Source organism: Monodelphis domestica, chromosome 7 (assembly GCF_027887165.1).
Source record: "Monodelphis domestica isolate mMonDom1 chromosome 7, mMonDom1.pri, whole genome shotgun sequence".
Classification (NCBI taxonomy): Eukaryota; Metazoa; Chordata; class Mammalia; order Didelphimorphia; family Didelphidae; genus Monodelphis; species Monodelphis domestica.
Genome location: NC_077233.1, coordinates 126,116,259 through 126,143,911, shown reverse-complemented (window position 1 = coordinate 126,143,911; position 27,653 = coordinate 126,116,259). Strand labels below are relative to the sequence as shown.

Genomic DNA, 27,653 nt, shown 5'->3' with positions numbered 1-27,653 from the left:
TGGGGGAGTGCCTTTCCTTTGAAAAATAACCAAATATGCCTCAGTTGAGATAGATTTAAAAAGAGGCATAATAGTAATTCCTCATGATTGATGACTAAATGATTTAGTTTCCTGGCTTTATGGATGTTATCAGCTTTTGAGAAAATGAGAATAATTCTTTCTGACCTATGACTGAATGCTATTTTGCCTTTCATTGTATCATAGCTGAAGAATAAAATAAATTGTACAAAGTGAGATCTTTTGGGAACACAATAGATTTGTTGACTATGTTATCCTTTGTCCAAATTCATTAAAGCCAGCACATAAACTTTTAGTGACTGTCAAGATTATTGAAGTTATTAAGTTTGATACTGGTGAGTTTTTTAGTAAATGGTCCAAAGTAACATTAAATCATTAATGCAAATGATATACATTAAACTTTTGATTTAAATGCCATTTTCCGTAATATATATAAAATTAAATGAATGTTAAGACAATTTTCTTTACCATGTTACTACTTTAAGGATCTGTGATTTCACAGATTTGGATACTCTTCTCAAGCCAAACAAATTGCCGTTTTCTCACTACTTAGTAGATAGTCTACCTACCTCATGTAAAAGAAATTGTGATAAGTAGGGGTAACAGTAGTACTGTCTATAAAAAAAGATATGGACAGATGAGGAAATCCAGAAACCAGGAAGGGGGAAAATATGGTGGAGAACATTGGAAGATCATTCGAGATAGCAATATTAGTTATATTTAATTTATATTTATTATTTAATATATTTATTAGTTATATATAATTATATATAATGTGATAATTATATATAATTTAATATATATATTAGTTATATATAAATTATACCTCAGTTGAAAGAGGAAGTAGATGCTTTTTGGATCAAAATTTTGTAACAGTCATGTTAGGTAACTTAAATTTTCTGGTCTCATGTTGGGAGTTCTCTCAGCCTAAAAGAAGAACAGCCAATGCTATCTGGTCTTGCCTTAATGATAATTTTAAAAGATTAATTAAACTATTCTGCCCCTGATTATCTCTTACCAAGAAGCTACTTCTGGGTTGTAAATAATGGAAACTTTCAGGGAGTAAATGATTTTTCTCTCACGCTTTGTGACAGGAAAAGAAAACCTAGGAATTGTTTAACAGTTTTTAGGAGAGCATGTTTCAGAGAGAAGAGACAGGAAGATAGGATGCTGTAGACTAAAATTGTCTAGTGGGGAAGTCAGAGCAAAAGGAAGAAGTTCTTGAGCTGAAGTCCTGAAGACCCCCAAAAGTTATAATCAGGAGGAAAAAGAAGAATGGTCTGAGGAGAAAACGAGGCTGCACAGGGAATTTACCAAGTATGCAATTTTCGAAAGACTTATACAGAAGGTGAAAATGAGAATATAAAAGCATGGCATAGTTTTTTAAGAATAACAGTTGGAATGCTAAAACTCAGAATGAGCTGAGACTGAGGAAAGCTAAGGACATAAAAAGGGTTCATTTTTAAAACTTGTAAAAAAGAGAAGCAACAAAGAAGAGATATGGATGGGACAATGATATTGTTAAATGAATGAATCTTTTTAAAAGATTCTTTTTGAGTGACTACATCCTAATTCCAAAATGACTTCTGTTGGACAAATCACTTTTTGAAATTACTCAATGGTGGGAAATTTTTAGTCTTTATAATTTCGTTTGGTTTTTGGAAACAACCAAAAATGATTGATAAGTAAGCTTGATAACAATAGGGTAGTTCATTCAGCTGTGACATTTAATAAAAACATAATATGACTACAAATTAATGAGTGATTTTATTTTATGACATATACTGGTTCTGGTGGAACTAAATTTTTCTATTGTTATAGTAGTACCAAAGAGGATTATGCATGAACCTGGATTTATGTTATATACATTGTGCTTTCATTTTTAAATATCTAAAAATCAGAATATAATTTACAAAATTTTTCAGTTGGCTGAGATTCTTTTCTGGCCTTCTAGTTTCTTCTGTGAATTTCTAACAACAGATGCTTCAATGACTCTGTTTTTTTTTGTTTTTGTTTTTGTTTTATCTGCCAGATCCTATACCTTTCCTTCCCATCCAACCCCCAACTAGAAAAAAAGGAAAATAAAGCTCACAGATTTGATATTGGTTGTGACTGTAAATTTGTGTGTTATTTTTCCATTTTGAGCCCTTTATAATTCTGCCAGTAGATGGTTAGCATGCTTGATCCTCTGGAAGTCCTCTGGAATTATGGTTTGCCCATTATATTGTTTAGAGCTTTCAGATCTTTCCAAGTGGTTTTTTAAAATTTTATTGTTGTATAAATTGTTCTCTTGGTTCTGCCCATTTCACTCTGCCTTCTTATTTTTCTGTGAAATCCATTTCATCATTTCTTATGGCATAATATAATTTTATTCATATTCCTCAATTTGTGTAGCTGTTCCCCAGCCATCACCTTAGTTTCCAGTTCTTTGCTACTACAAAAATAGTTGATGTAAATATTTTAGTACACAGGGGTCTTCCTTCCTTCCTTCCTTCCTCCCTCCCTCCCTCCTCCTCCTTCCCCTCTCTGAAATGGAGCTTCCAAGTTAAAGGAATTGCACACTTGAGACACTTTTTAGGCATAGTTCCAAATTGCTTTCCAAAATGGCTGGACCAGTTAATATCTGTACCATTTCTGCATTAATTTTCCTGGTTTCCTAAATCCTTTCCAATAACTTTTAGCTTCTTTTGATATCATTTGGTAGGTGTGAAGTTAAACCTTGGAGGTGCTTGGGTAATAGTTTAATAATAATTTAGAACATTTTTTGTGTTAGTTGGTAGTTTGGATTTCTTCCTTTGATAATCTGTCGATTAGAACATGGCTTTTATGCTTATAAATTTGGATCTTTCTTATATATCTTACACATGACACCTTTATCAGAGAAACTTGTCACAATTTCCCTTCTAATTTTAGTATTTTTTTTTGTTTAAACCCATATCTTCTTGGAATCAATACTGGACATTGATTCCAAGACAGAAGAGTGGTAAGGACTAGGCAGTGGGGGTTATGACATAGCCAGGAAGTGTCAGGTCAAATTTGAACTCAGGACCTCCCATCTCTAGGCCTGACTCTCAATCCACTGAGCCACCCAGCTGCCCCCAGCAGTATTTATTTTGTTGGTACATAAACTTTGTAATCTCATGTAATCAAAAGTACAATTTTATCTTTTATGAGTCTTTGATCTTTTCCAATTCTTGTCCAATTCATAGGTCAAAAATTTATTTTCTTTTCTCCTTCCTTTTATTTATAAGTCTCTATGTCTAAGTCATGTATCCATTGTAACTTATCTTGGAATATGATGTGAATGTTGTCCTAAACCTAATTTTTGCTTCACTGCTTTCCAGTTTTCTGAGCAATATTTGTTGAATAACGAATTCTTACTCTGATATTTGAAGTTTTTTCATTTATTGGACACTATAATATTGTATCCCTTATGTATCTGACCTAATATTTTTTGTTGATTGAACTTTATAGTTTTTAGTCACTATTAAATCATTTTGAGGATTACTGTTTATTGAATAGTATAAGATATTTTTTCTCATTGTTTTTTGTCATCAAATTATAGCCTGAAGGCCAAACCTGGGTCCTTTCCTTTTTTTTTTTTAAAACCCTTACCTTCTGTCTTGGAGTCAATACTGTGTATTGGCTCTGTAAGGGCTAGGCAATGGGGGTCAAGTGACTTGCCCCAGGGTCACACAGCTGGGAAGTGTTTGAGGCCAGATTTGAACCTAGGACCTGCCATCTCTAGGCCTGACTCTCAATCAACTGAGCCATCCAACTGCCCCCTCCTTTTTTTTTAATATGGCTTGTGAACTAAAATAGATCTTTTACATTAAAAAAAAATTTCTTTAGTGTTAAAAAAATTCTTTATTTAAAAAGCATTTTAAGCTTGTGAAACAAATAAAAATGGGCAGAGGTCTAGATTTGGCCTACAGGCTGTAATTTTTTGCCTATTCTTTGTTATGGTTGAATTTCATTATTATTTTGTCTACCTTTATAAAATCATCCTTTGGTAATTTGGTAAATAGTCATATTAGTTAGATTTGACATTTATATTATATGGACTTGACTTAACTATGAACAGGTAGTATTTTATCAATTATCTATATCTGTCTTTGGGAATTTTCTAAATTCATTACTGTATTGGCTGGCAGGCTCAAATGTTTTACATTGTCATTATTTGGACTGGAATTTATGGTTGGATTTTGTTGGTAATCTGATGAGATGTAGATGCTTTAAGTGGATTAATTTTCTATCTAGCAACTTTGTTGTAGTTATTGTTTCAATTTTTAGTTGTCTTAATTTTCTACATAGATTATCATGTCTTCAAAAGTTGTAGTTTTGTTTCTTTTTCAGTGCAAATTCCATTGGTTTCCTTTTTCTTGTCTTAATGCTATAGCTAATATCTCTAGCATTTAAGTAAATTAGTAGTAGTGATAAGAAATTGTTATCCTTGATCTTATTTGAGAGTCCTTTAGCTTTCCTTAATCATATATAATGTTGGCTATCATCTTTAGTTATATACCGTGTACTGTGTGTATGTACATACATACATACATATATATAATTTTTTTATTTTTATTTTTTAAAACCCTCACCTGCCTTAGAATCAATACTGTGTATTATTGGTTCTAAGGTATGGGCTAGGCAATGAGGGTTAGATGACGTGTCTAAGGTCACACAGCTAGGAAGCCACATTTGAACCCAGGACCTTCTGTCTTTAGGACTGGCCCTCAATCCACTGAGCCACTTAGCTCTCCTGCTATATCATTTACTTTATTAAAGAAATGTTCATTTGTTTATATAAGTAAGCTTTTAAAAAATGGAAATATGGGTGTTGGGTTTTGTCAGATTTTTTTTGGGTATCTCTTCATATAATTGTGGCTCCAATCAGGAATATTATTATTCTCATTTTTTATTTTATGCATTTTACAGTTCAGGCCGACTAACCTGGTTTTTGTTTCTTGCAGTCAACACTTCATTTTCCATATCCATGTACTATGCCTTTTAGAGTTCTTAGTTTTCTTAAAAACTCAGCTCAAATGCTACCTTCTAGATGAAGCCTGAAGCCTTTTCTGATCCTTCATGGCCATATTTTAAAAAAAGTTTGAATGCCTATCTTATATATTAAGTGTGTAAATGTGTTTTCTGCTCAGATAGAGCATAAGGTCCTTGAGGTCAAAGACTTTTTTTTTTGTCTTTGTATCTATAGCACCCAGGAGTGTGCAGGGCATGTAGTATTCATTTAATAAATATTTATTAGATGATTACTAATGATACAGTGGTACAAAGGAATATGTAGGTTTATTAAAGGAAGTACAAAATAGGATATTTTGGGAAGTTTGAGAATGCTAAATTTGGAATTCTATATTGAACAGTTCAAGAAGTTCAGCAGGTGATGCAAATGAAGGTATTTCAAGTTTATGAAACATCTGCAAAAATATGAAGGTAGAAAACCATAATATGTTCTTAGAAAAAGAATAAACAGTTTTAGAATAATATATGACAGGAAGCAATTTAGATAAAGCTGGAAAGCTAAGGGGGCATTGGAGTGTGGAGGGTTATTTTGCATCTCATGCCGGGGGTTTGAACTTTATATGGCAAGCAATAGGGAGTCATGTGACCAGAGGAGAGATTTACACAGTAGTATGAAAGATGATGCAATTCAGTGCTAGAAGGTACCTTAGGAGAGTCTAGAAGAGGAGCAGGGAGGTGCCATATGAATTACTGTTCGTGGATTCTTCAGTGTCTCATCAGGTGGTAATAAGGACCTGTACTCTATATTAAGGTGGTGCCAATGGGAAAAGAGAGTAGAAATATAAGAAATTTTGTAGAAGATGAATCAAGAGGACTTGGTAATTACATATTAGAAGAGAAGGAAATGTCTAAATTATCATCTAAATCTTGAACATTCACCGAGTGAATAAATCTGTACTGCCTTAAAAGAACCAGTCATATCATAAAGGAGTAGTAAGTATTATGGCAAAGATGATAACCTTAGTTTTGGACATATGGAGTTTGAAATGCTTATGTGGATCGTGGTGGTGTGCAATTAGGTGATTCAGTTGATAAGAATGCAAGGCCTGGAGATGAGAGGTCCTGGTACAAATCTGGCCGCAAGATATTTTCTAGGATAGTACACTTTTTGCCTTTGATTAGAGGGCCTAGTCCTTCATAGAGGACTCTGAACTTTTGAAATCTTTCCAGGTAACTCCATTTTCCGCCAACAGCTCTGTTTGGGTTTAACTTCATAGTTGTTTTTCCAAAATTTGGTATAGGGTCTTTTGCTCGTTCTTTTGACATAGTTTGGATACCAGTGGACAATCCTTTCCTTGTTTTTGCCACATAACAGCTCATCTTTTTAATCCTTTTCTTTCTTTGATGATATCTTAATACTTTTCTTTTATAATTTCTTATTTGTAATGTTTTCCCACCTCACAACTACTATGTCTCTTACTGTTGCCCTTTGGTTGACCCTTAATTTCATTTCTTTAGAGGATGGTGTTCCATGATTCAGGCATATCATACAATGTTACTAGAAGAATTGTGATATTAAAAAGATGATTCCTTGTTGCAAGGGGAAGCTTTTGAAGTCTTTATAATAACTGCAGTTTCTCAAAGGACTCCCTCACCCTCTGTTTACTTTTCTTCTTTTCAGTTCTAGGCACATCATTATCTTTTTGCATTGTCTTGTCTGTGTTTTCTTCATGTCTGAGACACACATATACACTTCGTAGGTCATGTACATCATGGTGGCAGGGCACATAGGCAATCTTAGTATCTATTTGATTTGAGGAATTATATTTCTCAATTATTTGGCAATAATAGCAGGCTTGATAAGAGTCTGTACAGTGCTTATGTGCAGACAAGAATTAAGAGTCTCTTAAAGGCCCTACCATCTAAAGGAATTTCTTTTTTAACTTGGATTTTGTTCTGGATCTCTTCAGTGACAGTAGTTACCATCTTTCACAAGCATACATATTTCTATTTTCTGCCTTTTTTGATTGAAACCAATCATCAGAGAGTTGCTGGTCAAAATTTTGTTATATTTTTCTATGATTCTTGTATAATTTTGAAACATGTATGGGAGGCATTTTATTGGACCAGAGCTTAAAAAGGCTGTGTTTTACTCTACTAAATTAGTTTTCTTTTTCCCTAATTTCAGTGGAATCTTTTTAGTATCTTTAATTTGGGTGATGGTGAAGATGTAATCCTTCATGAAACATCAACTGAGAAAGCCTGTGCATTCATTCCTAAAACCCCCAATAATGCTTTTAATGCATGATGTCCTTGCCAAAATTTTATGTACATGAAAATGTTCTTGTTAATTTGTATATATTTTTCTTGAAAAAACTTCATAAGTTTAGCATAATAGCATGGTCAATTTTCTTGGTAATCATAAGAACTCCTTATTTTCTCTACAACTTAAACTTTCCCCCCGTTCAGACATATTGATATCTCAACATCCTCCCAATGCTATCTTTTCCAGAATGGACCTCCTTTGTGTATAGTAATTCCATTCCATCTTATTTTCTCATCTTTGCTTTTCAGTGCCATTTCTACTCCCCCATAAGGGCATTTGGGACTGTATTATTAGAGTCAATATAGGATACTTTCACTGTTCATGATGGTGAAAGGTGTTTCTTGTGAAAGTCTTTGTTGATCTTTACCATCTTTCATCTCTTTGTTGTCTTTCTTTTAGTTTCATCGTTATATACTTTTATATTCTACCGTTGGTGTTGTATGGCTTCAAGACATGGAACACAACAGTCTCCGAAGAACTGGAAGTGAATCTCACACAAAGGGCAATGGAGAGGTGCATGGTGGGTGTGAACAGGCTGCAACATATAACAAATGGGGAACTTTGAAGAAGACCAGGAATAAAAGTTTTCATCATGAAAAGTATGCTAGAAAAAGAAGATGGGTTGGTCATTTGGTGCGAGGAAGGGATGACATGATAGACCACTTAGAGTATTTATGGATATTCTTGTTATGCTGGGAGACAAATAGAAACATTTCCAGCATACTTGGTAGACTGGAAACCTCTGGCCATGAGTTACAAAGTATGAGCAGGTTGGGCTGAGTTACAAAGCATGAGCAGGTTGGGATGAGTTACTAGGTCATTGGAAGTAACATCCAAATTGATGAGAAATTTCAAAACCCATTTGAATACGTCTTATACATAATTGCTTAATTTTTTAACTGGATTTTTCCTTAACTGTGTTAAACTGTTTTTTTTTTTTTAGGCAGTGCCATGCATTTTTCTATAATATCTCACCTCATAAAAGTTTACAAATGAGTTTATCTTTCTAAAAAAATTGTTGACCTGAACCTCACATTTCTTTCTGGTTGTCAAGCATTTGCCAATTTAGATAGCTTTTTTAGATTTAAAAAAATTTTTTCATTATGCCAGTTTATTTATCTGAATTAAACTCTATTAAAAATGGTTGTAAACTGTTTTAATGGCCCTTTCTTTTCTGCCCATTTCCAGTATCTCATCATTAATAGTTTGCTTGAATAGGTTTGGTTCGATTTGTTTTAATTTCATGACATCTTTTTTATTCATTTTTATGTTTTTAGCTTTGTATTAATTTTGATCTTTGCTCAGTGACCTCACTTTACATTGCTCATTCTGGAATGAGACCCACGTTTGTATTGTAGTATACATATTAGTATACAATTAGTATTAGATCTTTCTTGTCTCTTAAATGTTAATCAGCCCTACTTTTAAAAAATATTATTTGAAGCTTTCCATATCCTAGTATTTTCTGATTCTATTATCTGAAAGTATTCATGTTGGATACTCACAAATCTTATATATATTCTAATGTGTCTGTGACTTTTCTCATTCCTTACTACTGCTATATTTGCCAAGACATTTTTTTGCCCCCTTTTCACCTATTTGTCCTTTTGTACTGAAGTCATTGAATAAGTGGTTAATTTGCACAGTCTTTTTGAGTGCTTCATAGAAGTCTTGTGCCTCTTCCTAACAGGTGTTTAAATGTTAGCTATTCTTATTTTCAAGGTAGTTTTCTTTTGCAAAGACTAGTCATGAGCACTGTAATATAAAATGACCACATATGCCATGAAATTTCTTGTTGCCTTCATGTGTAGAATAGAATTCTTCTTTTATTACCTCCCTCCCTCCCTTCCTCCATTCCTTCCTTCCTCCCTCACTTTCTCCCTTCCTCCCTTACCTTCTGTCTTAGAATCAATACTATATATTAGTTCCAAGGCAGAAGAGTGGTAAGGGCTAAGCAATGGGGGTTAAGTGACTTGCCCAGGGTCACACAGGTAGGAATTATGTGAGACCAGATTTGAACCTTGGACCTCCCATCTCTAGGCCTGGCTCTCAATCCTCTGAGCCACCCAGGTGTACCCTATTACATACTTTTCTTTTCTTTTTTTTAAAAATATATTTTATTTGATCATTTCCAAGCATTATTCATTAAAGACATAGATCATTTTCTTTTCCTCCCCCCCACCCCTCATAGCCGACGCGTAAATCCACTGGGCATTACATATTACATACTTTTCTAAGGAAAGTGTGTCAACCCTTTAATTATTTTTTTTTACTCTTTAAATATTATTTTATTTGGTCGTTTTCATACATTATTCACTGGAAACAAAGATCGTTTTCTTTTCCTCCCCTCCCCCCCCCCTTTCCCTCTCCCATAGCCGACGCATGATTCCACTGGTTATCACATGTGTTCTTGACTCGAACCCATTTCCCTGTTGTTGGAATTTGCATTATAGTGTTCATTTAGAGTCTCTCCTCAGTCTTATCTCCTCCAACCCTGTAGTCAAGCAGTTGCTTTTCAGCGGTGTTTTTACTCCCACAGTTTATCCTCTGCTTGTGGGTAGTATTTTATTTTATTTTTTTTAGATCCCTGCAGATTGTTCAGGGAAATTGCATTGATACTAATGGAGAAGTCCATCACCTTCGATTGTACCACAATGTATCAGTCTCTGTGTATAATGTTTTCCTGGTTCTGCTCCTCTCGCTCTGCATCACTTCCTGGAGGTTGTTCCAGTCTCCATGGAATTCCTCCACTTTATTATTCCTTTGAGCACAATAGTATTCCATCACCAACATATACCACAATTTGTTCAGCCATTCCCCAATTGATGGGCATCCCCTCATTTTCCAATTTTTGGCCACCACAAAGAGCGCAGCTATGAATATTTTTGTACAAGTCTTTTTGTCCATTATCTCTTTGGGGTACAAGCCCAGCAGTGCTATGGCTGGATCAAAGGGCAGACAGTCTTTTATCGCCCTTTGGACATAGTTCCAAATTGCCCTCCAGAATGTCAACCCTTTAATTATATGGCTGTAATTTCCTTTCTTTTCTACCTTTGTTTAGAGCAAGAATACCAAGACTGATATTTAGTTCCTCTTGAAGTATGTCTACTTGGTCATTGGATAGGACCTCATGTTTGGAATTCTAGCAGCTAAGCTAATATTTATTGATTGTCCAAAAGCCATGTGACTTTCAGCACCGTCTGCCCCCCTTTAAAATTTAAAAATTTTTTTCTATTCACACATAAGAATAATTTTTAACATTCTGATTTTGTTTTAAAAACCCTCTACCATCTATCTTAGTATGTATTGTTTCTAAGGCTCAAGAGCAGTAAGCGCTAGGCAATGAAGGTTAAATAACTTGCCCAGAGTCACATAGCAAGGAAGCATCTTCATTCTTGATTTGAACCCAGGACTTTTTATCTCTGGGCCTGGTTCTCTATTCACTAAGCTACCTAGCTGCTCCCTTTAACAATTACTTTTTAAAAAATCATTGTTTCCTATTCTTCCTCCCTTCCTTTCTCCCTCTCCATCTCTCTCTCTTTCATCCCTTTACACCCCTCCCCCAATTTAGAAGGCAAGCACTTTGATATAGTTTATACATGTGCAATCATGTAAAACATATCTCCATATAAGTCATGTTGTGAAAGAAAGCAAAGATGAAAAAACCCCCAAGAAAAATAAATTTGAATTGATATGAATTCAGATCCTATCAATCCTTTCTCTGTTAGTGAATACAGTTTTTTTGTCATGTACTTTGAAGTTGTCTTAAATCATTGTGTTGCTGGGAAGAGTAAAGTCACGCACAATCGGTCATCATACAATATTACTTTGCACAGTAATCTGATTCTCACTACACTCCCTAGTTTTTCTGAAACCATCCTGTTTATTTCTCATAGCACAATTGTATTCCATCACAATCATATCTCACAACTTGTTTACTCATTTCTCAATTGATGGGCAACCCCTCAATTTCCAATTCTTTACTTCCACAGAAAGAGCTTCTATAAATGTTTTTGAACATGTCCATTCTTTTTATTTTCCTTTTTTTTTTAAGTGATCTCTTTGGGTTATAGACTTAGTAGTGGTATTGCTAGGTAAAAAGATGTAATGTATCTGCTTTAGTTCCAAATTGCTTTATAGCTGGTGGGATCAGTTTACAATACCACTGACTATGAATTAATGTGCCAGTTTTGCCACACCCTTCCTATATTTATCATTACCTTTTCTGTCATATTAGCCAGTGAGCTAATTGTGAAGTTGTTTTATTTTGTATTTCTCTAGTCAAAAATGACTTAGAAGGGGCAGCTGGGTAGCTCAGTAGATTGAGAGCCAGGCCTAGAGATGGGAGGTCCTGGGTTCAAATGTGACCTCAGACACTTCCCAGCTGTGTCCCTGGGCAAGTCACTTGACCCCCATTGCCTAGACCTTACCACTCTTCTGCCTTGGAGCCAATACACAGTATTGACTCCAAGACGGAAGGTCAGGGTTTAAAAAAAAAATGAAATAGAGCATTTTTTTATATGATTATAGATAGCTTTGATTTCTTCCTTTGTAAGCTACCTGTTCATTTATTAATTGAGAAATGATTTGTGTTCCTAAGAATTCAGTTTTCTATATATTTGAGAAATAAGACTTTTATCAGAGAAACTTGCCCTGAACTTTTTTTTAATGGTAACTAATGTTTTTGACCATCCTGCTTTTTCTCCTGTTTATCCTTCTCCTTGTTCACTTTTTCAATCACTTGACTGTTGTTGTTGAAGAAGTACCAGGTTGCCCAGGACTAAGAGCATTTTTATTTTTTTGTCATAACCAAAAACTTTGTCATCATTTTTTGCCAATGTAGTTATGATGAACCTCTTTATATTTAGGTAGGATGTTCCTCATAAAGTGCTCATCTTTGTTTTCCTAGAGTAATATCAGGGAGTTTGGAATCATCTCCATGGGTTAGGATGATGAGTGAGGATAGTTCTTTATATATATTTCTTAAAACACTCGTAAAATAAGACTTTTGGGTTCATTTCCATTTTGAAGATGAGGAAACTGAGGCTGACCCCAAAAGATTTGTTCAGTGTCACAGCTGTAACACGCATGAGATAAAAATGCAATATTGTTTCTACTATGTATTTTACACGGCCTCCTTAAGGTCTCAGTGAATTTTAAAACTTTGTAGCTTAAAATTTCTCTAAAACTTTTGGGATACTGTGATGATCTTTTAAAGTTTTAAAAGTAACTTCATAGTATCTCATTTGATCATTATAGTAATCCTATAATAAGGTATTGTGGATATTATTCTCCTTTTATATATGAAGAAAGAGGCTGAGAAGAGGTTAATGACTTGTCCTAGCATTACAAAGGAAGTTTGGTTCAGAATTTGAGTAGAAGCCTTCTTTATATCTAATATCCTAGACTTTACAGTGTTTATTAGCAATAAGTTCTATAGTTCACAGAAAGAAGAGACATTGTGGGGTAAAGATGTTTATAGAAATCATCAAAGATGTAGTGGGTATTGCCTGATGAATAAGATTCAGTTTGTAGAGATAAGGTGGATGCTTTGAACTTCCTAGGATAAATAATAGTAAATTTTTACTATACTTTAAGAAGTGGATAATTGAACTGTACTGTAGGCTGGACCAGACCGTGAAAAGGTTTTCGTCTGATCAGGAAATTCTAATCTATGTGACGTCACTAATATATTAATAGGTACAAAACAATGGACATTTATCACATATTAATTTATTTACAGGACAAAACTTAGTCAACATGGAGGCAGCAGAGGTGGATAGCCCCCCAAATCTGAGTTGTAAGATTATGACTTTCAGACCTTCTATGGATGAATTTAGAGAATTCAACAAATATTTAGCATATATGGAGTCTAAAGGAGCACATAGAGCAGGACTGGCTAAGGTAAAGAAGTTTTTAATTTTTCAATTACTTTCTTTTTTGAAATATGAATAATTTTTTGGCTTATCTTCATGTTTTAGATTTCTGTTTCTTGATATGGAAATTTATTATGTATTACATCCTAAAAGAAGTATTTGGTATATTGTTGTTTTGAATGACATCACAGATTGATCACAATATCAAAATATTATTCTTTATTTAGAACTTTAATCGTTTGCTGACTTTGTGTTTGTGAATTTATAAGTTTTGGTATTCCTTATTCTAATATAGATACAACCTCTACAAATTTTATAAAATTAGATACTTAACCATCACCACCACCAGATTTAATTGGAACTAAGCATAAAAAGAATTACATGATAATCCTGAAACTCCACATTTACTGTTTGCTTAAAAATATACAAATTATCTATCTGTGCTAATAAATAGATTTAAACATCCTCAGCTTTTGAGTTCTTTTTGGATTTCTTTTACTTGGATACTTTTTTTCTTGATTTTTGGGCTATTTTTAAAAAAATGTAATCATGCTATATATTCTTATTTTCTTATACTTTTCATATTTTAATATATTTTCCATATTTTATTTATATTTCAATATTTTTCATTTTTAATAACAATATAATCAATTACATTCAAATATCTCAATCTCTTTAGCCATCTCTCCAGAGAGAGAACTGATGAACAAACACTATGTGCAGATTGAAGCGTACTTTTTTTGCTTTATTTTTCTTTATTTTTTGGCTAATATAGAAACATATTTAGCATGACTTTAACTGTGGTATATGATTGTCATGGAACAGTATTATGCTATAAGAAATGATGAGCAGGATATTTTAAAGAAAAACCTGAAGCAGCTAGCATTGAATACTTTCCAAAACCCATTTGGGCAGTTTCAGATGAAGGACATACTTCTTTCTCTCTAGTTAGGGTGATTCCCCCCCCCCCCCCCCCCCATTCTTCTTCAATAAGTTAATACAGTCAGTGTACATGTTAAGATTGAAAGGGAGGTCTTCAGTAGCAATTCAATTTGAGGCTAGATTGTTCTTGCATAGAGAGAGAAAAAGTCCCTTTTTAAGTGTCATTCCTTATCAGTAATGCTCCCACTCTTGAAATTTTCCTGAACATTTAAGAGAACTAGTTGGTTGAGACCCAGCTGCTTGAGTTAGTGGACAGTCTTTTTCATACTCATGTTAAGCTTTTGACTGCTAGAATCTTCAGATATTGGTCTCTTCTCAGAGAAGAAACCTCTGATGGCCTAGTTTCTAATAAAGTAGAGAAAGATAAACACTTAAGTACAGTTGTAGGGGTAGTTTGTGTAGTCTGCTCCATTGGGGTTTTGGGTATTTTTAGATATCCTGAGAATAATCTTGATCGTTAACAGTTTTTTTTTTTTTAATAAACCTTTACCTTCTGCCTTAGAATGGGTACAAAGTATTGGTTCCAAGGCAGAAAGAGCAGTAAGGGCTAGGCAATTGGGGTTAAGTGACTTATCCAGGACTTAATATAGCTAGGAAGTATCTGAGTTCAGATTAGAATCCAAGACCTCCTGTCTCCAGTTCTACCTCTCTATTCATAGTTCTTAAAGGACTGAAGCACTATGTAGAAATTTTTGCTCTAGGGTCATTGAACTTGTTTTTTAAAAATTATTTTGATAACTATTTCAGTATTATTTGCTCATTTTTCAGTACTGTGTAACTTATTTCATACATTTAAACTATTATTTTCAATAATGTTATTCCTTGAAACACAAAAAGATTAAGAATCCCTACACTTGGAGAAAGGAAAATCACATAATAATATGACTAACCTATATTTTTACTTAGTTTAATTTTTATTGCCATGTAGTCATCTCTTTCATATCCTAAAAAGAAAATGAACATTTTGTTTTACATAGGAAAAATTCCCTTTGTCTTTTGAAGAGAATAAAAATCTATGACCCCCTGACTCTTTTTAAATAAGACCTCAGTTTTCACAATCAGTATGTAGCCAAAGGAGGTAATTAATCTGGGACAAGGACTGATTAATGATTAACAGAATTATAGTAAGATTAGTAGAATTCTAGTAATTTTATCTTAAAAAGGAAAAAGTTTAAATTGTGCATTAAGTACTAGCTACATCTTCTCTTTTTACTGCAATTTCCTATAAACTAGCATTTTGCAATAGGGTGTGATTCAATAAGCGGAAAACTTAGCATCCGTATATGGAATGTCCAGATAATGAGTAGTGGGGGCCCTGGGGATGTGCTGACCAGTTGACCAAGAGTCATTGCCATATAGGACACACTGAGAAGAACCATGGTGTCTTGTGACCAATCAGAAAACTTGTATATCTTCAAGAAACTAGCACCCAATCATTGCTAGATATATATCAATCCCACTCATTGTCCATGATCAGAAGGGGTGATTGTATTTGGCACACAGATACCCTGGGCAGAAAGGTACCAAGGTACCTTGTGGAGATTTCTCTTATGTTCCACTCAGCTAGAATTGGTTGACTCTTAGTGTAGGATCTCAGATGATATGATGTTAAGGTATAAAAAGAGGAGAAAACTGTCATTCATTTGTCTTAGGTTGGGAAGAAAACCTAAAGACCCAGCTTCCTTGAGAGACACTGGTCTCTCTCACTAAACCTGATACTGATTGGAGTTTTGCCTTTTTGATTTTCATTCAGATTAGCTGAAAGTATTCACCACACTTTATAAATGGTCTGTAAAATATTTAAATTTTCTTGTTTGTCAAACGGTTATTGGCAAGTGGAATATTCCTAAGCTATTATTTACTTTCTGTGTTTAGGTGATCCCTCCAAAGGAATGGAAACCAAGACAACGTTATGATGACATAGATAATTTGATCATTCCTGCTCCTATTCAGCAGATGGTCACAGGACAATCTGGACTTTTTACCCAGTATAACATCCAAAAAAAACCAATGACTGTGAAAGAATTCAGGCAACTGGCTAACAGTGATAAGTAGGTATATTTGATTTCCCCTTGTATTTAATTTTGTTGTTCTAATAATAAATTCATATTGAATTTTCTCCTGAGTTTTAAATATATTTTTTTTGTCATTCTCTGATGTAGAACTAATCAGAATAATGGGAATAATTTTTATATTGAAAGCAAAATATAGTTTTGGAAAATTTTAAAAAAGCTTTAAAAAAATCAATTTGTAATACTGCCCTCAAATTGACTGGAGAAAAGTTCTTAGTTTATGTAGAAATATATGTAGAAATATATATGGTAGAAGAAAAGAGCCAGAAATTAGGAAGGTCCTCTCAAATGAACAATGGATGAGCAAATTATGGTAGAAGAATGTATAATTTTGTATATTTTTTGTATAAACATGGATGAGATTAGAAGAATGACAGCACCATGCAGAATATTAATATTCTTTAGGACAGTCTTCTGTAATAGGAATCTTAATATGAGATACCAAAGGCAGACTGGAAATAGAACAAGTCTAAACTGATTTGATTATCATGAATCAGAATTTCCTTGTTTGTAAGAGATACTTTAAAAAGCCCTAAAAAAATACTCATTCTTATTATGTGATCAGATTAAAGCATTTCTCTTAATAGCGACTCTGTTTTTGATTTTTTGTATGGTCAGACTTTAATAGTAGTACAACACCTTGTTGTAGTTCTTTTCAATTCTTGTGGATGTTATGGCCATTGAATTTATTTTTATTTATTTCTTTTAAAATTTACTAATTATATTTACAATTTTTTAAACATTTCTTAAAAATTTTTTTGAATCTTAATTTCTTTTCCTTCTGTTCCTCTCCTGCCCCTTGAGAAGGCAAGCAATATTAGATCAGTTCTGTGAGAAGGCATGTAAAATATTTCCATATTAAACTTATTACAAAAGAAAATACACACTAAAGCCCAAGAAAACTAGACAAAATAAAAGAAGTATTCTTTAATCTGAAATCCGTTCCTTTTCTGGAAATGAATAGCATTTCTCATCTTGAATCCTTTGAAATTATCTTTTCCCTCCCTCGTCGAGTTTGGGGGGAACTCAGGCCTTGTCAGCCTGAGCCTCCTGAGAGAAAGTCAGGTTAACTAACCCTGGGTTTGGCCCCTTGGCCACATTCAGACTCAGGGCAACAGGAGCTAAAGTAAAGTCAGGCAGAGATTTAAAATATCTTTCTAAGGTTTCCTCTTCAATAGTCTTTTCAGTTGGGAAATGGGGGGGGGGGGCGGAATTTCTAGTCACAGACAGGAAAAAGTGGGTAACACTCAGGAGAAAGTCTTTTTCCACCTTCTATTTTTGGCTTCTCAAGGCTGAGAGATCCACTCTTCTCCCAGCCTGAGTCCTCTCCTCCTCAAGATTCCAAATTCCTGGGGCCCCTCCCCCCATTGAGGTGATCAGTTCCACACACTTTTCTTTAGTGCCAGCATCTGTCACGATTATGATGTATTCTAGCACTACAAATGTAACCACATTTTTGGTTTTTAATTTATTTTTTTAAAAAATCATTACCTTTTGTCTTAGTATAGACATTGGTTTCAAGGCAGAACAGTAAGGTTAGGCAGTTGGGGTTAAGTAACTTTCTTAGGGTCACAGAGCTGGGAAGTATCTGAGATCAAATTTGAACCTAGAACCTCCGGTTTCCAGGCTTTTTTGACTTTCACTGAGCACCACCTAGGCACTTTAAAATTTAATTTTAACCTATCCTTTTGATACTTGTCCTTTTGTATGTAATGGCACGAACCTCTATAACAATTTAAATTCATTGAGATTTTGTGGGAATTTCATATGGGTTGGATTGAAAGATACTTTTCTAAACAATAATGAAGAATAGGTTCTCTAAGGTACACCATGAGAAAGGTTGAAAGGGAAATATTTATTCCATTTAAGATAACACTGTTTTAAGCATTCTAGGTAATTCATGTTCAAGTAAATAAAGTGCTAATTATCCATGAGTCTCACTTAATAGTTCCATTAGGGCTTCTGATAACATTTTTTGTCAGTTAAAATTTGTGTTACACATGTATCTAGTTTAAAATTATATTTGATATAAACATAATAATCATTTATACTTTTTGTAATTTAGTTTAGTTCTTTTGCTTATTAGCTTGATCTCAGTAGTTTTCTTCTTCTTCTTTCTCCCTATTCTCTCTCATGTAATTTTTCTTTTTGGATCTCAGATATGGTTCAAGATGCATTTGTTTTAAAGTGCTCAATATGTGTGAATTGTTGTACAAGGTATTAAGAATCAAAGGAAAAAATGACAAAGTCTTTGTTGGAGGATACAGTGTATAGATAAGAATACAAAACATATGAAAGATGAATATTTGGTTATTTAAAATGAATTTATTGACTTATACAATAAAATAGTCTTTATATCTTTGCAAAACATAAGCAATATTTTGCTGCAGTATCTGGGCTTTCAATGATTGAACATTCAATTCCCAAGAGTTTGACATTTTAATATTCTTCATTATCAACCCCTACTTTTATTGCTTTGGATAATAAGTATATATTTGATGAATAGTACTTTTGTTCAATTATCTGGCAATTTTGGATACTTGAGAGAGTATATATAAAATTTGGTCAGAAAAACGTCCTGTAAGAAGTCTCCTGAGATAAAGGAAGCTAGGGAATTTTTGAGCAGAAATGTGGAGAGAAACATTACCAGAATGGGCGCTAATCAGGGTAATGGCAAATGAAAGATCATATGTACATCTTATGAAATAGCAAATATACAAGTTGATGAAATGAAAGATCATATGTACATCATATGAAATAGCAAATATACAAGTTGGCTAAGATGTAAACTCTGTGAACATGTGTAGGTCAATAGGTGATTATTAAGTGATTAATTACTTTATACCAGGCACTGTGCTGGAAATACAAAGAAAGACAAAAATGCTCTCCTTGCCCCAAGAAGTTCAATTCTAGTGGGAGAGTCAACATGAAAATAATCAATATTCATGAAGTGAAAATGAGAGGGAATCCCAGAAAGATGTACTTGTAGTTGGAATGACTGGAAAAGATCTTTTTCTGTGGGTGAGGTTTTAGATGAGTGTTGAAGAAAGTTAGGAATTGGGATAAGAAAGGAGAGCATTCCAGGCAAGGGGATAGCTAGGGCAAAGGCCCAGAGGAGAGAGCTGAATGTCAAGGAGCAGCAGGTAGGTCACTGAGGCTGGTGTGGAATGAGTGGAATATAAGAACGCTGGAAAGCTATGAAAGCACCAGGTCATGAAATCATTTATATGCTATCTCCATGGTGAAGGGCTTTACATGTCCCAGCAAGGTCTTTTTCTTTTTCTTTTTAACCCTAGGGGCAATAGAGAACTTGTAGCTTCAGCTAGACCTGAATCTTTGGCAGGTGGGTGATAAAATGGATAGTGAAGAAAGTAGAAGCAAGGGTAACAACTAGGAAACTTTTATAGTACTTTAGGCCAGAAATAATGAGGCCTTGAACTAGAGTGTGGCTATGTGACTGGGGTGTGTGTGTGTGTGTGCGCGCGCGCGCTTAAGATTATTGAGAATGAAATTATCATGAATATTAAGCATGTTAACAATGTCTTCAGTTTTCAGTTTTCAGTGAATAAAGTTGTACTTGTTTATGTATGTGTTGATTCCCTCTAGTAAAATGTAAATCTACCCTATGTTGCAATATTATTATATTGCATTGAGTTTAGGGTTTTGCTTTTTTTGACAAATTTATAGTATGTGATAGAAATATACAGTATAGTATCCCTCTTGTAACATAGATATAATATCCTCCTATTAATACTTGGCCCCTTGTTGGCTTTTGGGATAAGAGGAGAGATATATGTTGAAGACAACTCTTCTGTGTTTTAAACCAGAGTAGAAGCTAGTGATGCACAAAGGGAGGAGTTTGGTGGAGTTGGTTCAGGGGGAAATAGAATGATTTTTGTCTTGAATCTTTGGAGTTTGAAATGTTTACCATCTATCTAGATGGATATGACCAGCAGGGTGTTGGAAATATAAGACTAATGCCCAGGAAAAAGATTGGGGTCATTTGCATAGAGATTGTCAACAGACATTTATTATCTACTTCTTACTATGTGTTAGGCATTGTGTTAAATGGGGGCATACACTTACACAAATGGAAATCCCCCCTTTTAAGGAGTTAACATTCAAACATCCATGTGTGGGTTTGGGCAGGTCAAGAAAGGCTTCTCATAAAAAGTAGAGAAGTGAATCTTGAAGAAAATAACCGAAGGAGCTGCCAAATATGCCTTTTCAAGAGCCCAAACTGCATGTGACTCTGACAGAAGTAAGCATAAATACTTTGGTGGGGGACAGGGGGTTCATCTCATTCAACTTGGTTTCATGGAAAAATTGATTGTGGAATTGAAGAGTATTTACCGTGGAGACAGAACAGAGCTTCAGGTATTTGAAAGGCTGTCTTGAAAAGGATTAGTTTTGTTTTGCTTGGTCTTGGGAGGGAAATATGAGAAGTGGTAGGTAGAATGTCAAAGACTCAAATTAAGCCTTGCTGTCCAGAAAAAAACTGTCGATTCATGCTATGTAATTAGTTCTTTCCTTGAAGGGCAGAGGTTTTTTTGGGGGATGTTTTTCTGGCAAAAGCAGGTAGACTCTTTGTTGGTCATTTTGTAGGGGGATTCTTTTTCTACACAGGGATTATAGTGTAGATATCTGTAGTCATCCACTGAAGCACTTAACAACAGTGAAATTTCTGTGATTCTACAGTTAGTTGTAGCATTTGATATTCTGCATTTCTTTTTAAATTTTATTTCTTTGTTTAGTTTGAAATTTTCTTGAATTAGAAAATTAACATGAAAAAATATTTTCTTAAAACTTTCATCTAATTCAATGTTGCAATATTTTATGTATTTAGGGTATGGATATATTTCATTAGCCATTAAAATCACCATGTGAAACAAATAGTATATTATTTTATTTTTTATCATTATTATTATTATTATAATAATGAATAAACTGGCAATTCATTAAAAATTTCAGGAAAGTTTTGCTGTTTAAATTTTAAGCCGTATTTCTCTCTGGTCTTTTCAGTGTTCTAATAACCATATTGTCCTCGGAACAGGAATGAAATTTGTGCTGAAAGTGAAATAATTTTCATTGTTAACAAGAGTTGTTACATCTTTTTGTTCATTTGTTCCTATCTAGGCAAAACTCTCACCTGTAGGTAAGGGGCACTTAACGTTTATTTCAATGTATGCAGTAGAGAGGCTATTCTATTTTCCTTATTTCACATTTGATTCCAGTGAGTGTAAGAAAGAAATTTAATTAAGCAGCCCCTCATTTATATTAATTTAAGAATCCCTTTAGTTTGATACCTTGTAACTGTGTGATGTGAAGATGGAATTAACTCTCCCCTGCTCATTTTTAGATTTAATTATCAAAAGCATCTACACCCCACTTATCCTTAAGTGGGGGAGGTCTGTGACCCAAATGTGTGAAAGTGGGTGACAAATCAGAATCCACTGGCACAGGAAGTGATGAGAAGTGCTAAGAACTTCCTGTGAGGGGTCTTGCACCTTCAACTTGACCCTGGAGGAGCTCTGCCTGAAGACCTTAGAAAACATCTAAATTCTATTAGAACTGCCACATGGGTGTGTGAAAAAGGCTGTCTCCTTTCCCTGGCTTGTTCTGGAGGTACTAGCCCCCAGAGAGGCCCCTTGTCTTGGAGGAGGCCTTGTGGCTAATACTCTTGTTTAATTTACTTCTCGGGACCCCCATTGCTGGGGCCTCTGAAACCCTGCCTGATTCAGACCAGGCTGGAGTAAATATTTACTCTCTATGATTTTCTTACTTTCACTCTTTCTCTTTTTGTAAATAAATTACCATAAAAATTCATTTGGTATTGAGTAATAATTCCTGGTGACCACACTCTTAAATATCTTGTCCAACCCTTTAATTTTAACCCTTTACATTCTGGCCCTTACTGGTTGCCAGAGTGATTTATATTAAGAATATAGGTAAGAGTTCTGTGTATGTAACCAGATTAAGAATGTAGTAGCAGGATAATATTTGAGTTATAATTTCAAGTGTATGTATTGTTATAGTAATTTTCAGTGTGTGTTATCATATTAGTAGTCATAAGTAAGTTACTATGTTTATTCTAAGTGTATGAATCAATTTCTAAATGTACTTTATGTCAAACCATTTTATGTAAGAAATTATAGACTAGCAGGTCATGCAAAGGTCACAAAGACAAGGAAGTATGGAAATGGTCTCTGAGATCTCTTGGAGATGTTTTTTGATGGGTGGCAGGGTTGGGGACATGAAACTATAAAAATGGGTGTGTTTTGCAGTTTAGGGTCTCAGATTCTAGTGGGGGCATCCGCAGATCTCTTGCCCTGTGATTTCTACTCATAATAAAGCTAAATCTTTACCCAGAAGAGTCTTCCAGGATTTTATTTTTACACTACGTAGTTAATACTGACCATTAATAAGGGTCTGATCCCAAAGAGTAAATATACTTTACAGTGATGGGTTAATGTTACCAGACTATAATCTATATCTTTATGTAAATCTTTATGTTTTGTTGTTGAATACTGCTATCCCTAGCTGTTATTCACACTTGTTCATTATAAAATATTCCTGTCTCTGTATAATGTTCCCCTGGTTCTACTTATTTCACTCATCTTCAATTCATATAAGTCCAAGTTTTTTCTGAGCCCCTCCTGCTAGTAAATTCTTATATCACAATTGTATTTCATTACAGTAACATATTAACTTACTTAGCCATTTTCCAATTGATCCCCTCACTTTCCAAATCTTTGCCCTCCTAAGAGGAGCTGCTTTAGATGTTATTGTAAATATACATTCTTGCTGTACTCCCCACTCCCTAATTAAAAAAACTCTTTGGGATATAAATCTTGTAATGGTATTGCTATGTCAAAGGGTATGTACTGTTTTATAGCCCTTCGATCACAGTTCCAAAATATCCTTTAGAATGGTTGAATCAGTTCGTAACTCCACCTGTAATAGTATCCTAATTTTGCCACATCCTCTCCAACATTTGTCACTTTACTGCTATATTGGCCAATGTGATAGGTGTGAGGTGGTCCTTCAGCATTGTTGTAATTTGGATTTCTTTATTCAAGAGTAATTTAGAACATTTTTTCATATGATTATTAATGGCTTTGATTTTTTCATCTGAAAATTGCTTGTTGATAAACTTTGACTGTCAATTGGGAAATGGCTTGTAGTCTTATAAATTTGACTTAGTTCTCTATAAATTTGTGAAATTAGATTCTTCCCTTCAGCAAAGATTTTCCCCCTAATTTATTTATGGTGTTATTCTTTATATCTAAATCTTATACCCATTTTGACTGTATCTTGGCATAGGGTGTGAGATATTGGTCTATATCTAGTTCTTGCCACATTGTTTTCCAGTTTTTCCATCAGTTTTTGTTAAATAGTGAGTGCTTATTATAAAAGGTTGGGTCAATGGATTTATCTAATACTAGGTTGCTGAGGCCATTTACCTCTGTATATTTTGTATCCAGTCTACTACATTGATATGCCATTCTTTTTTTTAGCCAGTACCACATTGTTTTGATGTTGCTTTATATTAGTTTGGGATTTGGTACTGTTAGACATTGGTGAATATTTTAGGTTATTTCTCAAGAGTTCTTTTTTCTCTTTTCTTTATAGTTTATAGTCTTTATAGTTCGCTACCTCTACCTTTTTTTTTTTAATCCTTATCTTCTGTCTTAGAATTGATACTAAGGATGGGTTCCAAACCAGAAGAGCATTAAGGGTTAGGCTGTTGGGTTTAAGTGACTTTCCCAGAGTTCCACAGGTAGGAAGTTTCTTTATTATGCTTATTAACGGCTCATTCGTCCTAAAAAATCTTAACAATTACCCAAGAAAACTTATGTTTGATCACCTCAGCATGACTCTTAGCCATAATATGATACATTTCCACATTAGCCACAACAAACGAGCTCCATTTGATCTAACAAAAGGAGAATCAGAATTTGTATCAGTTTTAGTGCTGAATATGCTGTAATACCTTTTGCTGTATTCTTCCTAGTAGAGTATGCCAACATTATTGCAATGAATGTCTTAACAACTATCCTATTTATGGGCTCATCTGTTGATTACAACTTCCCCCTACTTCAATACTACAGCCTTCATAATCAAAGGACTACTTCTAATACTTCTAATGCCTTTCTATGAATTTGAGAATTATACCGTCTGTTCCGATATGACCAACTAATATACTTATTAAAAAATTTCCCACCAATTACATTAAGTCTCTACTTATGATTTATTTTATTTCAGTGCCAATTTTATTATCAAGCATTCCTCCACAAATATAAGAAATATGTGACAAAAGTTATTTTAGGATAAATTATAGGGATTTAAGTCCCCTTATTTTTAGAATAATTGGACAATTAAGATTTCAGAATTTCTGTATTTCCTTTACAACACCACATTCTAGTAAGGCCAGCTAAATAAGTTGGGCCCATACTCACATTTGAACCCAGGACCTCGTCTCTAGACCCGAATCACTGCCACATCTTCACTTTTTTATGTCCATTCAATTTTTAAGTCCTTTCAGTTTTGTCACCCAAACTTCTCTCAATATCTGTCCTTTTCTGTCCATTCACACAACTAGCAACCTAGTTCAGTTCCTGTTTCTTACCGATCTTTCTACCTAATAGTCTCATTTCTGTTCAACAATCCTCCCCTGTTCATTATTTCTACCAGCTTCCTTGCTTTTGCACATCTTTGGACTTTGCTATCATGTCATTATATAAAAGTAAAAGAGCTTTGCAGTTTCCCCAAAATAATACAGCTAACTTTTTATAATTCTTTCCTTTTCCACTGCAGGTTCAACTTGTTGATCTTTACTGAGATCCACGTATCGTTTGTTAACTTCTATAGGATGTTTATTCCAATAAATGTTTGCTTTAACGATCCTTATTTTATTCTACATCATTTGTACCAATTTTTGGAGGAAACAGGACGGAAACAAATTAGACTTTACCTGTTTCTAATTTTCCTTCTGTGCTCTTTCTAACTTTGATGTCCCTTTTCGGAGTATGGGTTCTACAAGAAAACAAATGTGGTGTATTGGAAAGAGGATTTGACTTAGAGTCTATCTGTCTTGAGCTTGAAAAGGTCACTTGTATAGGTTTTTTTTAAATTTATTTTTTTTCTTCAATTACACATAGAAACAATATTTTCACACTTGACATCTGTTTGACATCATGATTGAGATTCTCGCCTTCCCTTACTTCCTCCCTCTCTTCCCTGAGGTGGTAAACGGTTTGACATAAGTTATTTTAGTGCTTTTATCCAGTACATATTTCTGTATTCTGCATTCTGTGACAGAAGACATGTCACGCATACAATAAAAAAATTTCATTAAGGAAATGAAGTGGAAGATGGCATCCTTTGCTATTTGGTCAGATTCCAACATTTTTTTTTGGCTGTGGATGGCATTTTTTTTTTAATTATGAGCCCCTTAGGTTATCTTGGAACCTTGTTTTGTTGATAATATTTTAATCCTTCACAATAGATCATCGAACAATATTTATGTTATGTTTACATTTTTCTGGTTCTGCTCACTTTACTTTGCAACATTTCATCTAAATCTTTCTAGGTTTTTTTTAACTCATCCTATTTGTCATTTCTCATATAAGAATTATATAAGAATTTTTATTCATTATTTTTTATTACAGATATGCCCTACCTATTAATACAAATTATTTTTCTTGAAAATATTTTCTTCCATCATTTGAAAAGATATAAAATTATTAAAGAAGAAAAGTAACCTGTGAATTTAGTGACTTTCTGAAACTGATAGAGATGGACTTGACTGTTATATTTCTGTTGTCATGAATTTCTGAAACATCCTTTTATTGATTACAGAAATGTTTATTGAACTGGTTTTGATTATTTTGAGATTAGTCAATTAACAGATTTATTCTAGCTCTGTGCACATGATAGTGTTTAAAAGATAACTTACAGAGACCCAATTTTTAGGAAGCTAACAGTTCTGCATGTGTGTGTGTGTATGTGCCTAAACATTGACATTTCTGCATATATAAAATATATAGAAGACTAACAAATTTAATCAGAAAGGTTCAGGTAAGCATTATGAAACATTTAAGTAATGAGAGAAATTTTAGCTGATTATTATTGTCAATAAAAAGGTAATAGAAAGCCTCTTGAAGGAAGATGGCACTCGGGTTTGGGTCTTAAAAGAAGGGAGAGATTTAAGTACATGATGACCCATGTGGAGAAAGTCCCTAACATATAAGGGGCATAGCATTCCGCTATTGGTGTATGCTTGTTATCCCTGGTATAATTCCTTGGTATCCCTGGAGGTGGTTAAGTGAAGTGTACCCCCCTGTCTTGCTGAAATAGGGAAACTCAATCTCATGGGAGTTCTTGTATGCAATGTGAATGTGTATACACACACAGTACTTCATTTGATCCATTAACCTTTTGAAGTTAGTGCTATTATTACCCTCAATTATAAAAGTTGATGAAACTGAGGCAAATAAATATTAGATGACAGGCCCAAAGTTCCAAAGATAATGAGGTCAAGTTTGAACTCAGGCCTTCCTTACTGCTGACCAGATACACTATATACTGCATTACACATTATTGATTAGTTCATTTTGAATGAAACAGATGGAATACTTGAAGGGGAGCAACATGAGGAAAGTTTTAAAATACAATCCTAAATCAGTTTGTGGTGGGCTTTGGATGCTAAAATTCAGAGTTTATACTTTATGTGGTAGATAATAAGGATTAAATTGGTATTTGAGTAGTGGAATGAGATAGAGAAGAGTGTATTAGGAAGATACATAAATACTTGGAGTATGAAATGTTTTGGTGAAATATGATGGACTGAATCCAAAAAGACCAGTTCAGAAATTTAATATGGTGTATAGACTGAAGAGGTGAGTTATTTGAATGAATGACAGTTTTTATGCTCTTTAAAAATTCTTTAGACTTACTTTCATCTTTCTTACAGGTATTGCACCCCAAGATATTTAGACTATGAAGATTTGGAGCGCAAATACTGGAAGAATTTGACCTTTGTTGCACCCATCTATGGAGCAGATATCAATGGAAGCATATATGATGAAGTATGTCTGTTCTTGTACATTATACCTTTTCTGAAAGACCATTTGATATTTCGTTTTTATTTGGGGCAGCTCAGCAAAATGATTTATCTTTCTGGTAAATGAATTGTTTCTTTTCTTTTCTTTCTTTTTTTTTAAACTCCTACCTTCCATCTTGGAATCAATACTGTGTATTGGTTTCAAGGCAGAAGAATGGTAAGGGCTAGGCAATGAGGGTCAAGTGACTTGCCCAGGGTCACACAGCTGGGAAGTGTCTTGAGGCCAGATCTGAAACTAGGACCTCCTGTCTCTACGCCTGACTCCCAATCCACTGAGCCATCCAGCTGCCCCCCTGCATTATTTATTTAATTTTATT

The 27,653-nt window shown here is 34.1% G+C and overlaps 1 protein-coding gene across 16 annotated transcripts in view; it reads left to right on the top strand.

Moving 5' to 3' along the window:
* Nucleotides 1-27,653, top strand: part of KDM4C (lysine demethylase 4C) — a 469,399-nt gene that overhangs the window by 46,534 nt on the left and 395,212 nt on the right. For 11 of the 16 annotated variants that reach the window (XR_001623634.2, XM_016424248.2, XM_007499560.3 and 8 more), the window contains exons 2-5: nt 7,721-7,841; nt 13,065-13,225; nt 16,015-16,190; nt 27,187-27,301. Coding sequence is in view for 15 of the 16 variants with exons in the window: in XM_007499560.3 (XP_007499622.1) it covers nt 7,721-7,841; nt 13,065-13,225; nt 16,015-16,190; nt 27,187-27,301 (573 nt within the window). In the remaining variant the exon portion in view is untranslated. Of the gene's footprint in view, nt 1-7,720; nt 7,921-13,064; nt 13,226-16,014; nt 16,191-27,186; nt 27,302-27,653 lie in introns of those variants that run through there. The other 5 variants (XM_016424249.2, XM_007499565.2, XM_056805432.1 and 2 more) reach the window with 2 other exon arrangements.